The 12462-nt window shown below is 33.7% G+C and overlaps 1 protein-coding gene across 25 annotated transcripts in view; it reads left to right on the forward strand.

Annotated features, from left to right (window-relative positions):
* Nucleotides 1-12462, forward strand: part of pomgnt1 (protein O-linked mannose N-acetylglucosaminyltransferase 1 (beta 1,2-)) — a 140908-nt gene that overhangs the window by 120964 nt on the left and 7482 nt on the right. For 23 of the 25 annotated variants that reach the window (XM_087256029.1, XM_087256031.1, XM_087256016.1 and 20 more), the window contains 13 exons: nt 2123-2313; nt 4310-4412; nt 7208-7323; nt 7409-7474; nt 8652-8765; nt 8854-8971; nt 9542-9640; nt 9732-9859; nt 10474-10544; nt 10877-10952; nt 11062-11145; nt 11233-11274; nt 11856-11914. In XM_087256029.1, coding sequence (XP_087112155.1) covers nt 2194-2313; nt 4310-4412; nt 7208-7323; nt 7409-7474; nt 8652-8765; nt 8854-8971; nt 9542-9640; nt 9732-9859; nt 10474-10544; nt 10877-10952; nt 11062-11145; nt 11233-11274; nt 11856-11914 — 1196 coding nt within the window. In that variant the 5' untranslated portion in view covers nt 2123-2193. 25 annotated transcript variants of the gene reach the window in all.

Here is a 12462-nt window from a genome sequence, read left to right on the forward strand (position 1 = left end):
CTTCCCGTTCCTTGGCGAAGCGTTGAGGTTTGTCATGCCACCACGGACACGCCCCTCTGCAAAAACTCTAGATCTTTACAAAATATCACCGATAGAGCTTTCAGATGACACCACTCAATTTTGGTGCTGATACCATAAAATTTGTGGGAGGAGTTTGTTACAGTGTAAAACATGTCATTTCCTGTGGCCAGTAGGTGGCGCTATTTCTGTATCTGGATATTGGCATGTAAACGTGTTCAGGTCAGGACTGTTATTAAATGTGTGAATTTTGAGGCAGATCGGATAATGCATGCCTGAGTTATAACGACTTCCTCTTTTGTGGCGAATCGTCAAAGTTTGCGAGGCCGCCACGGACACGCCCATTGACGAAAACTCTAAAGCTTCGCAATTTAACATTGCCAAGGCATTTAGATGATAAAACCCAATTTTGGTGTCGATCGGATAAAATCCCTAGGAGGAGTTCGTTAAAATACAACGCCTGGAAATGGCAAAAACGCCACTTTTTCGCCGCAGGAAGTCAAAAATATCCGACTTCCTGTTGGGTTTGAGATATGGCTCCAAGAGACTTTTTCGTATGTTTTGGCGTATTTGAGGTGTGTGCCAATTTTCGCGCATGTGCGTGATTCGTGGATCGGGGGCTCGTCAGTTTAATTTTTCTAGGTGGCGCTGTCGAGTCATTTTGCCACGCCCACTTCCGAGACCCATATCAACCTGCTATTTACACCGGGTTTGGTGTGTGTGCAATTTTTCATGAGTTTTCGGGCATGTTTAGACCCTCAAAAGTGCCCCGATAGGGGGCGGAATAATAATAATAATAATAATAATAATAAAAAACGGAGCAATTCCAATAGGGCCTACGCACCGTTTCGGTGCTCGGTCCCTAATAAACGGAGCAATTCCAATAGGGCCTTGCACCGTTCGGTGCTCGGTCCCTAATTAGCGCAAATTGATTTTGTTTTGTTTTCCAAAATTGTATTAATAAGCAATGATGACAAAAAACTACTTTAAAACAACCCTTGTGACGGGTTTAAAAAAAAAACGATTTGTTCAGCATTTTTTATCTGATATCAAGTTTAGTTTTTATGTTTTATTATTAAAAAGTGCATATGTGCTTTTACATTTTTTACATGTACAGCTACTCAATATAGTAAAACAAAATAATATCAAATTAAAAATATATATTACAAATAAGGCCTTACTAGCTCACAATACTTAAACATGTAAAGAAATGCACCGTTTGTACAGCTTTTTTTGTACTCTTCTTAATGGTATTTATATAAAAATCTCTGTTTTACATTTTAATCTAAAAAACATAAGCATAGGCGCCATTTTTAATGTGAGCTCTTTAGAGCTATTTAAGCCAAATATCACTTAACTAATTGTCATATATATATATATATATATATATATATATATATATATATATATATATATATATATATATATATATATATATATATATATATATATATATGCTTATGTATATATGTATATATATATTATATTGTAAATATAATTGTATAGTAATTTTAAGCATGATTTGGTTCTATATTTATAACTTCGTTTTTGACAATGTTGCATTTGTTTATAACACACAAGAAATAGTGACTTTTAAGAAAAATGTGGGACCTTTATTTTGAAAAGCATGCAAGTGGCGTCCTAAATCTGGCTTCACAACACTCGTTACCTGCATATGGCCAAACGTTAGTAAACCCGACATAAACTAAATTACAGTCGTATTTTCTGGCGTGGCGGGACGTCGTTTCCGTGCGAAACAAAACAGTTCTGAGGTAAAATGTCTCATTCATTATGTGCAGTGATATAGTCAATGCATTATCGGTGTCAACAGAAATTGCTTTCTGAAAGAATTTCAGCTGTTGTGCTGAATAGAGCTTACGTTACCTCACCATCTGCTTTCAGGAGTCACTGTTAATAATGGCATATTAATATCATGTTACTACGGTGCTAACGTTACGCTGCAGTTTAGCATGTCTTTTGGACCTGGTTGTTGAGCATTTTAGATAACCTACATTAAAGTTGTGACTCTTCCATTACTGTCAGAAGATTTGAGCAGTGTTTATGCCTTTTATTTGTAATCGTGATAATGATTTATATTTTTCAGATGAAGAAGACGTGATCAAAGGCGGATGCAGGCAGGTGTTGTGATCAGGAGCAGCGGGCTGGACTGCAGGTATGGACACCTGGACACCAAACCCGAGAGCCAAGCCCTTCATCCCCCGCCAGCAGCGCAGCCTCTACCTTACTTGGAAATATAGACTCACCAACAAAAGAGCAGTGCGAAGAATCTGCCAGGTAAAAGCACGATTATACCCATCCCTGAACAAATACATTGAGGCTTTTGTTTTCTATCCTCATAAAGCCTTCGTCTAACAACTTTTTTTTTTTTTGAAATCCCCAAAAGTACATGAATTAAGTTGAACATCAGGACATTTGCCAATAGAATATTTTATATGTATATAAGTGTTATTAATTACAAATTACAAACTGTTGATCTGTGTCACAATGGCTAACAGTGTTTATAGTTATTTTGCAAAATAGAAAGTTTGGTAATTTATCATTTGGTCAGTCCAAACTAAAAATCACTGAGGTAAAGTTGGTTTTATATTTGCACATTCGTTCATTTTTAAACAGTGACAACTTGTGACACAGTCCCTATCCTTCTGAGACCCCGCCCATTGACTTGTGTCCTCTTTAGTGGACATTGCGTTTTCATTAATTTTCTTTGAATTTTTGAGCTACTCTGTCAAGTTCTGTTATACTGTTCAGAGGACTTCCTGGGCTTTCTAGTGATGTGTCATTTGATTGCCTGGCATGTTAGGAACCACTTTTTACACTGCACCAAAAATGGCCTTCATACAAACAAGCACATTTTATGGGAAGTAGAGAGGTACGTAAAATGTAGCTTTTTAAATGTTTTTTTACTATTATTATCACATATATATATTTGTTTATTAAAGTGTCAGGAACAATACATTTAGCTTTCAAAGCTGTTAACTTGTTTGTGTTTCAAAATATCCTTTTTTAAATGTCCACTATAGTGGACACCAGGACCATCTTAATGTAATTAATGTCTACATGTTGTAGGGGGCAGAATTGAAGCAGAGAGGATTCTTTATAGAATAGTTGAGGGAGACACTGATTTAAAAGTATTAGAGGCAATTAGAGAATGACAATTGCAGTTTTAAATCACTTTTATGTTAAATATGTTTTGGAATAAAATACCTCTTTCAGACTAAACTGTTTCAGGAATTTCAATACAAAATGAAAAAATGGCTTTTGTTACATGAATATTGGATTATTATCCCTTTACAGCCATATCCTGTACAGTTTTGTTGTCTGAGTGGTGGTCGTTTTGAACTAAAATGGTCCTGTGGTCCACTACAGTGGACATGCTGTAAAATTAAAAATAAAAACAAGATGTAAAAACTCTAAATTGTAGAATTATTTATTTATTTATTTTCAACCGAAAGGATGAAAAAAAGAAAAAAAAATATTTGGGTCTCAGGAGGATATATTGTTTACCACGCTACTTTGAATATGGAATATAGTCTGGAATCTCAAGTTAAAATGACTTTAAAAAATCATTAGCTAATTTACTATGAACATTGTTGTATTTTGAAAATCATTGGCTGCTAATATGATTTCCTAATTGACCAATAATACTTTTTAAAAATTTTATTATTTAGGAGAAAGTTAGAATGTGCAAATATATTTTAAAAATCTGTGATTCAGAGTGTAAAAAAAAAAAAAATTTAAAAGTAAATAAGTAAATAGTTTCACTGTGGTGACCGCTGATAAAAAAAAAGGAATTCGGCGAATTAAAGTGAGGTGTTTTTTTGGTGTAGTGGCATTTGTTTTAACATTAACAAAAAACTAGAACAAACTCAATTTTCATACATTAAAGTTTACAGCTTTTTAGAGCACTATAATTTTGCAAAAATTTATTTAGGAAAGAAGAAATTCACTATATAGAATTTTGTTTATGTCCGTAATGTGCATTTCTGTACTTTTATTTATATATTTTTTCATTTTATTACTTTAATATATTGTGGAGATATGTTATATTAAAATCGGCACAGAATGAGCTAAATTCGACAATCATCTTTTAAGAATATAGTTTTTATAAAATAAATAAGCAAATAATATATAAAGTGTAAACATACTGTGGTTGAATATTGCATGTTTTATGTTTAATTTATTTTGTTTAATCAGCAGGATAGAAAAACAGTAAAAGTACTAAATGGCCCTGTTTAGATGGTTAGGTAAACATCTGTTTATGTGTTTGCAGGCTAGTGCTGTGCTGTTTCTACTGATCACAGTGATTGTGAATATCAAACTCATTCTTGATACAAGAAGAGTTGCCAGTGAAGATGATGCGGCTCAAGAATACGGTAATGTTGATGACTTGCTATGTGGACATTTGTTTTATGATGCATGATTTTCCAAAGGAAATGTTGGAGATATGTAGTTTTTGCTACTTGATTGGAGTTACTGGGGAAATGTGAAACAAATAACTATGCTACATTTATTTTTCTTTTACACTGTAAATTGCACAAAATTACTCCTGATATAAGCTTGTTTTTTCATTGATCCGATTGCAAGCTGTCACCTGAGATGCATTACTTTTTCCATGGTTTAACATGGTTGTCTCGTATGTAAAATAAAATAACAATAATAATAATAAAAAAACATGTCTTCTGACCACTTTTGTTTAGATTCCATTGGAAGTCTTGGTTTTTAAGTGTGCTTAGATTTTAAGTGACTTTTTAGTGCTCCAAACATCACATGCTAGTTAAATCATGTAAATGCAAAAAATACATTTCAAATTGAAACTAACGCCTGTTTCACACCGCAAGCGTCAGCGGCGCGTGAGCAGAGCGTGAGCAGCGCGTATGTCGAGCAGAAGCAGCACGCAGGCGTTTGTTTGCCTTTCACACCAGCTGCGTCTGCAGCGCGCAGCTCTTCGGCAGCTGATGCAGAGATCAACCTATCTCTATCTATTCTATCTAGTTACCTATGTGTCTCTATACAAATACACTTTTCAAACTTTTTATCTGCACCAAGGCCCGCGAAAGATCCCTCCGTTTCTTTAACCTGCTAATCTTTATTTTACAAATTTTATAGATCAAACAGTACTGTATGCTTCTCACGCTCTGAGTGTCTACTACAGTCTATATCATGTTATTTGTTTTTTGATCGTCAGGTTGCTGTAGGCCTAGTTATAGTAACATTTATACAATATAGTTATAATGATATTTATACATGATCAAACTAGTGTTACTTTCTCCGCTTCAGTGATGTCCAGCAGCAGAATAACAGATCGTTAATTCATGCTCTTGCAGAGGATGAGATGGACAAAAGTAATTAATGCATGTCATTCTTTTACTTATTTTCATGTTGTCAGGTTCAAAGTGCAAACAGCTCCCGGTAGGAATAACTCGAGTGAACATAAAACAAAGCCGATTAAAACTTTCTTGCTATGCTTGAGCCATAGATATATACACTAGATATCGCATAGGGACCCTAAGCATGCGTCAATAGCGCCGCCACATTGGTACAGTGCTCCAAGGACAAATGTCATTCAACCGCACTAGTCAAGACAGTGTTATTATGTGAAGATGCGGGACTTAAGCGCTGTCTACGGGTGTAGAAACGAGCAAATAAAGAAATCAAAGCCCAAAGGCAGAACATTTCATAGGTAATATTACGTTTTTTTCTGTTTTTGTATGTTCTGAACTTTTGTGCTAATCAGGTAACGTTATTGATGATAACAGTCACTTACTGCATTCACCATAAGACAAAGAAGCTCCAACTCGCACTAAACACTCGGCTTATGCTAGTTTTGTTGAATAAAATCAGCAAACAATGCAAAAGAAATATGACAACAAGATGCTGCGCTAGTGAAAGAGTCGTTCAGGGGATTCATTCACAAATGAATCGCTCCCTCCGTCAGTATGAGAAGTGAAAGGAGAGGAGCTGTGTTTCAGGACATGATTAGATCAAATTTAACAGGGAGGGTGAATAGTACATTTCTGTACACACAAACACAAGCTTCTTGTCAGGAATGCCAGTGCGGTCACTGATCCATCAATGTAGAAAAGTGATGTAAAATTATAATTTTCGTAATTAGAAAAAAAAAAATTACATACTAACATCCAGGAAAACTCCCGATCATAGATATATGTGTATATGTGTATATCTCTGGCTTTGGATGGCCACAGTCTTCCACTGTACATTGGTCCCGCATTCATTTCAAAGGAGCGCTTACCCTGTAGCAAGATGGCGGCGCTATTGACGCATTCCGTCCAATAGACAACAATAGGCCAGGCGACATCTAGTGTATATATCTATGTGCTTGAGCTGCACAGCACACAGCGAGCTCACATCATCCAGCATGCGTGCCGAACTACACTACCCACAATACACTTCACTATGGACTACAACTCCTCTAAATATTCTATTTCCTCTCTCCTGAAACACTAGCGTGCAACTTAAGTAAAACTGATACTAAAATTGTTTTACATTTGGTTTTGTAGTTCGGGCCTAAAATGTTATTTATTTAATCGTTTTAGTTAATTTGATTGACTATATATGAATAATTTGACATTATTAACGCATTTATTGGGTAAAATTGCTACTTTTTACTGTCACTCAATGTGTTTTGGTCATTATCAATGCACTGTCACTTTAAATGAGCGTGAGCAGTGCAGTAAAAAAATAGACCCAGCGGCGAAACTATCGCTGCACTGCTGCTTCAGCGACGCTCAAGCCTCGCACAGATGTGCTGCTGCTGCGTGCGGTATGAAAGCTCTAAACTGTTAACATGGACGCCGAAAAAACACGCGCTGCTGACGCTTACAGTGTGAAACAGCCGTAACCTATCAAATGCACTTAGCTTATCTAATAAATCATTAAATATTAGGTATCTATATAATATGCATTCTTTTTAGTTTGAAAGCTTATATTGTTTGCTTTATTGTGGACAGAACAACAAGACACTACTCTAATTCCTTTTTGTTTTACGACAAACAACATTTTAAAACTGATCTGAGATAAGGTTAATACTATGAGGTGCTCCAGATAAGAACCATGGAATTTTTAATTTTTCAAAATAGTGATGTAGTAACCAGTCTTTCAGTTTTTACTTTGTGCCATTTCGTTTATGCTATCATTGTACTGATTTCAGATGATGCCCTGCCTAACATGGAAACCCCACGCAGACCAGCCAGTGGGAGGAAAGTTTTGGACATTGAGGTGTACTCTAGCCGCTCCAAGGTGTATGTGGCAGTAGACGGCACCACTGTAAGTCATTCTAAGCCTGTTTCATGAAGGTTTTTGACACATTTGGAAGTGAACATTAGTTAAAGTATTCATTGTGTTTTTACAGGTGCTGGAAGATGAGATAAGGGAGCAAGGCCGAGGCATTCATGTTATTGTTCTAAATCAGGCCACAGTAAGCAAGCATATTAACAACATCCCATGACTTAATATGTGTTCTTTAACTTTACTCTTTCTTCATAATGTCCACTCTTTCACTATAACATTAGCTATGATTCCATGTTTCAAATGTAAGTTAGAACACAAAAAAAAGAAAAAAAAAACATTTGCAAATAAAGCACTGTTTTCCTCCCTGTGTTCAATAGAATAATTTATATATATATATATATATATATATATATATATATATATATATATATATATATATATATATATATATATATATATATATATATATATATATTTCACCACCCCACATCATACAGTATATATTTCTTTCTATTTCTAAAAAAATAGTGCTTGCTTTGCTTTAGCACATTTTTAAGAAAAATTCATATCATTTAGTTTTTAACAATAAATAAGGTGAAGAAGTCTTGTTTTCCCCCCTTATTTACCAGAAAATTTTCATCACCAGTTACAGTTAGGCATGCGGTGGTATAAGTTTGTGACTGTATGATACTCTTGGATAAAAATATCATGGTTTCCCGATATTACAGTATTGTGGTTACTGCTCTAAAGTAAGTACTTTTTGAATGTTTGAATAATAAACAACTATCTATCTAACTAACTTGTGCTATCTTCTTTAGTTTCAGAAGCACAGATTTTTTTGCAACACATAAAAAAAAAAAACACATAAAAAAGTTTACATATACCTTAGAAACAGTATAACAGAAAAGTTTAGCGGTTTTAAAACTTTTCCAAACCGGGGTAAAGCTTGAAAAAGGTTATCATCCATGCTTAGTTACAGTTGTTAGTTCTGATTTTCAAATGTATGTTTTTTTTTCAGTCCTATTTCTTATTACAATGGTTTGAATTTTGGCCAGTAACAGAAGAAATTGCAACCTTGACCCAAATGTTTTTAGCTTCTGCTATGAGTGTTTCACTATAACCAAAAAGTACATAATTTACTTGATGTTTTGTACATTATGAATTTAAACTCTATTATGAATACACTCATACATTACATTTCTTAACCTTTAAAATTTACATGATTTAGCTATTTTATAATTATTAAAAATTTGTGTTATTATAATTATTTTTTAGGGTAAAAAAAATTGCATGTCATGTTATACATGATTATAAGTATTATTAGGCTAGTTTTGTAAATCAAGTTGTCTGTCTTTTTTGAACAGGGTCATGTCATGGCCAAAAGAGTGTTCGATACTTATTCTCCACATGAGGATGAAGCCATGATTCTCTTCCTCAACATGGTCACACGTGGAAGAATCCTTATCTTCACTATTAAGGTTACATACACACATCTTTCCTGCACCCTCTTGGTTTTGTTTTTGTGTTTTGTGTGTTCATAAGGGCATTTGTTGTTGGCTTCTTCAGGATGAGGGGACTTTTCATTTAAAGGATGCTGCCAAGAATCTTCTGAAAGGTTTGGGCAGTCAAGTTGCTGTCACCTTAGGTTGGAGAGATATGTGGACTCTTGTTGTGAAAAAGGGAGGTAAGGACAATGCTTTTTGAATATTGATATTACCTTTAAAAGTTTGGAATGATTTATATTTTTATTTTATCAAAACCAGCATTTATTTGTCAAAAGGATAGTAATACTATAATCACTGCTCTTATATAACATTTATGACACATGATCTTTTAGAAATCATTCTAATATGCTGATTTGGTACTGAAGAAATATTTCTTGGTATTATTAATTTAATTGTTGCTTAATATCTTTGGGGAAATCATGTTACACTACAATTACATTTTGGGATGAGTCTGATTTAAACAAAATATTTTATTAAACATTAATATCAAACATGACAGGCAAGATTACAAAATCATTACATTTGAAATAAATGTCTTCCTTAAAGATTACTGGCCGGACCATATCATAGTTTCCACAAAATGTCATGTTATTATATTTTATCAAATTATACTGTTTCGTTGTATTTTTGATGAAACAATTGCAAACTTTATTCATAAATTAATTGTTTCACATTTTGACGGGTATAGCATAATTAATGTGTCTCATGTATTTGATATTGAGATATTTCTGTAATTTTTATTTCCTCAGGTCAGGTGTATGGGGAGAAGCATTCAAAATCTCCTGCTCTGTCCACATGGGGGGATCCTGTGCTGCTGAAGACTGAGGTGCAGCTCACAGCTTCTGAAGGTAAGTTTGCCTCTGCTATGAATGTAGAGGTCACGTCTTGCACTTAAGTTACGCTAAAACCCAAACTGTATGTTTACATTGTGATTTTCAGAGGCAGAGTGTCATTGGGCAGACACAGAGCTGAACCGCCGGAGGAAACTCTTCTGCAGTAAAGTGGAAGGATACGGGAGCATTTGTAGTTGCAAGGATCCAGCTCCCATTGAGTTCAATCCAGACCCAGTAAGACACATCCTATTTAAAAATGCTCTTTATTGACTACAGTTTAAAACTTTGTTATTAATGAAAAATTAAGAAATAAGTATTTAGAATGTTTAAAAATAAAAAGGTTTGTTTTATAACAATGCTTTAAATCAATACTATAACTGTATATTTTTATATTTAATTAATGCAGCCCTGGTGAGCATAAGAACAGGTTTAATAACATTAAAAACCATTAGATTACTTTTTAAAGCTGTTGTTATTGTATGCATAATGGGTTGATATCAGAATCACAGTGATGTATGAATACTAAAGTTTTTTTTATTTTTGTGATTTATATTTTTTTAATGTACTATTTCATAATGTGTTGAATAAATTCCATGCAACAAATTTTACTCTTGCACTGTCTGAAAAGTTGAACTGTGGTAAATGAACTAGTTGTCAGTCAGACGCTGAGAGGTTATTTTATCAAGATAAATTGTTAGTACTTTGTTGTACATCAAAATCACTGTACAATATTTTATATATATAATACTGTAGAGTGATTCTGATGAACAAAGTAAACTCATACACTTGCTGATGTTACAGTCCATCATTCCGAGATGATTGATTTAAACTTTCCATGTCTTTTCTAGCTGTCTAACAACAATGTCTACAACATCCCAGTAGCAGTTATCGCTGGAAATAGACCAAACTATCTCTATAGGTTAGTAAACTAAATTTCTTTGTTTACAACCAAACCACATCATGAGTGCATGGTATGTATAAGTTACATTTGTTAGAAGAGCGTTTATGTATTTATACATTTGTTCATATAGAAAAATGGAATAGAAGATGGACAAACTTCGGTGTGGTTTAATGGTGCACACTTAAGATCAGAAAACAACATTCACGTTACTCAAATAGTCCACCCAAAATGCTAGTGTGAAAGCCTCCAATATTATTTGCAATTTATTATTTAATTTCAGGAGAGAATGTAGGAAACATGCATTCAATAACTCATTTTTACATTCACTGCCATGTTTGTTTCTATCCTAGAATGCTGCGCTCTCTTCTTTCCTCCCATGGTGTCAATCCACAGATGATCACTGTTTTTATTGATGGATATTATGAGGTTACATCTGCTTTTCAGATTTTTACATTCTTTTTAAGTACGTTTTACAATTTTGTATTAGGTTTTTTATGAGATGATTTGACATATTTTGTTTTACATTTCTGATTAGGAGCCCATGGATGTGGTAGATCTGTTCGGCCTTAAAGGAGTTCAGCATACGCCTATCAGTATTAAAAATGCAAGAGTATCACAGGTGATATTTCTGTGTAAATTGATCCTCAAAAAAAAAAAAAACTTAAAAGATGTTTAAAAATCATACTAATGTTTCGTTTTGTCTTAGCACTACAAAGCCAGCTTGACTGCAACATTCAATCTTCATCCAGTGAGTAAATTCCTACTTTATGCACATATTGTGTGCAGTTATACAGTTCAAGTCAGAATTATTAACCCCCCTTTAAATTTTTTTTTAGTTTTTAAAGATTTCCCATACGATGTTTAGCAGTAGAGCAAGGAAATTTTCACAGTATGTCTGATAATATATTTTTTTTCTGGAGAAAGTCTTATTTGTTTTATTTCAGCTAGAATAAAAGCAGTAAAAAAAAAAAAAAACACATTATTAGCCCCTGAAGCTATATATTTTTTTCGATAGTCTACAGAACAAACCATCATTATACAATAAATTGCCTGATTACCTTAACCTGCCTTTAAATGTCACTATAAGCTGTATAGAAGTGTCTTGAAAAAATATCTAGTAAAGTATTATTTACTGTCATCATGATAAAGGTAAAATAAATTCATTATTAAAACTATTATGTTTAGAAATGTGTTGAACAAAACTTCTCTCCATTACACAGAAATTTTAGAAAAATAAACGGGGGCTATTAATTCAGGGGGGCTATTGATTCTGACTTCAACTGTATATTAAAACAGCTTGCAGGTATCTGACTGTGTAAACTGTTTTAGGATGCAGATTTTGCCATTGTCCTCGAGGAGGACCTGGATATTTCCATAGATTTTTTCAGGTATGGAAAATGTAATTTATCTTTATATAGTGCTTATGTGCATCAAAAGACATGTCCCATTTTGGTGTCCTCATCAATTACAAAAGTGATTTTATATACATGGAAACCATATAAAAGGAATGGTTCACCGAAAAATTTTAATTTACTCACCATTTACCCTCAAATGGTTGTAAACCTTTGAGTTTCTTTATTCTGTTGAACACAAAGAAAGAAAAAAGGAAAAGGAAAAAAGCTGAACCTGCAGCTATTAAAATCCATAGAACAGCAAATACAGTGAAAGTCGATGTGTTTAAAACAAGTGACGGGTGTGTAAATGATGACAGCAATTTCATTTTTGGGTGAACAATCCTATTCAATTCTTATAAAAAAGTCTTCTTTAACTAATTGTGAAACTATTGTTAAGCTGCATGACATTGTTAAACAAATCTTCTGTAAATCATAGTAAAAATGTTGGTAACACTTTACAATAAGGTTCATTAGTTAATGCATTTACTAACATGAACTAATCATGAACAACACATGTACAGCATTTATTAATTATACATGAA

The sequence above is a fragment of the Danio rerio genome, chromosome 6 (genome assembly GCF_052040795.2).
Source record: "Danio rerio strain M-AB ecotype USA chromosome 6, GRCz13ab, whole genome shotgun sequence".
In the NCBI taxonomy this organism is placed as follows: Eukaryota; Metazoa; Chordata; class Actinopteri; order Cypriniformes; family Danionidae; genus Danio; species Danio rerio.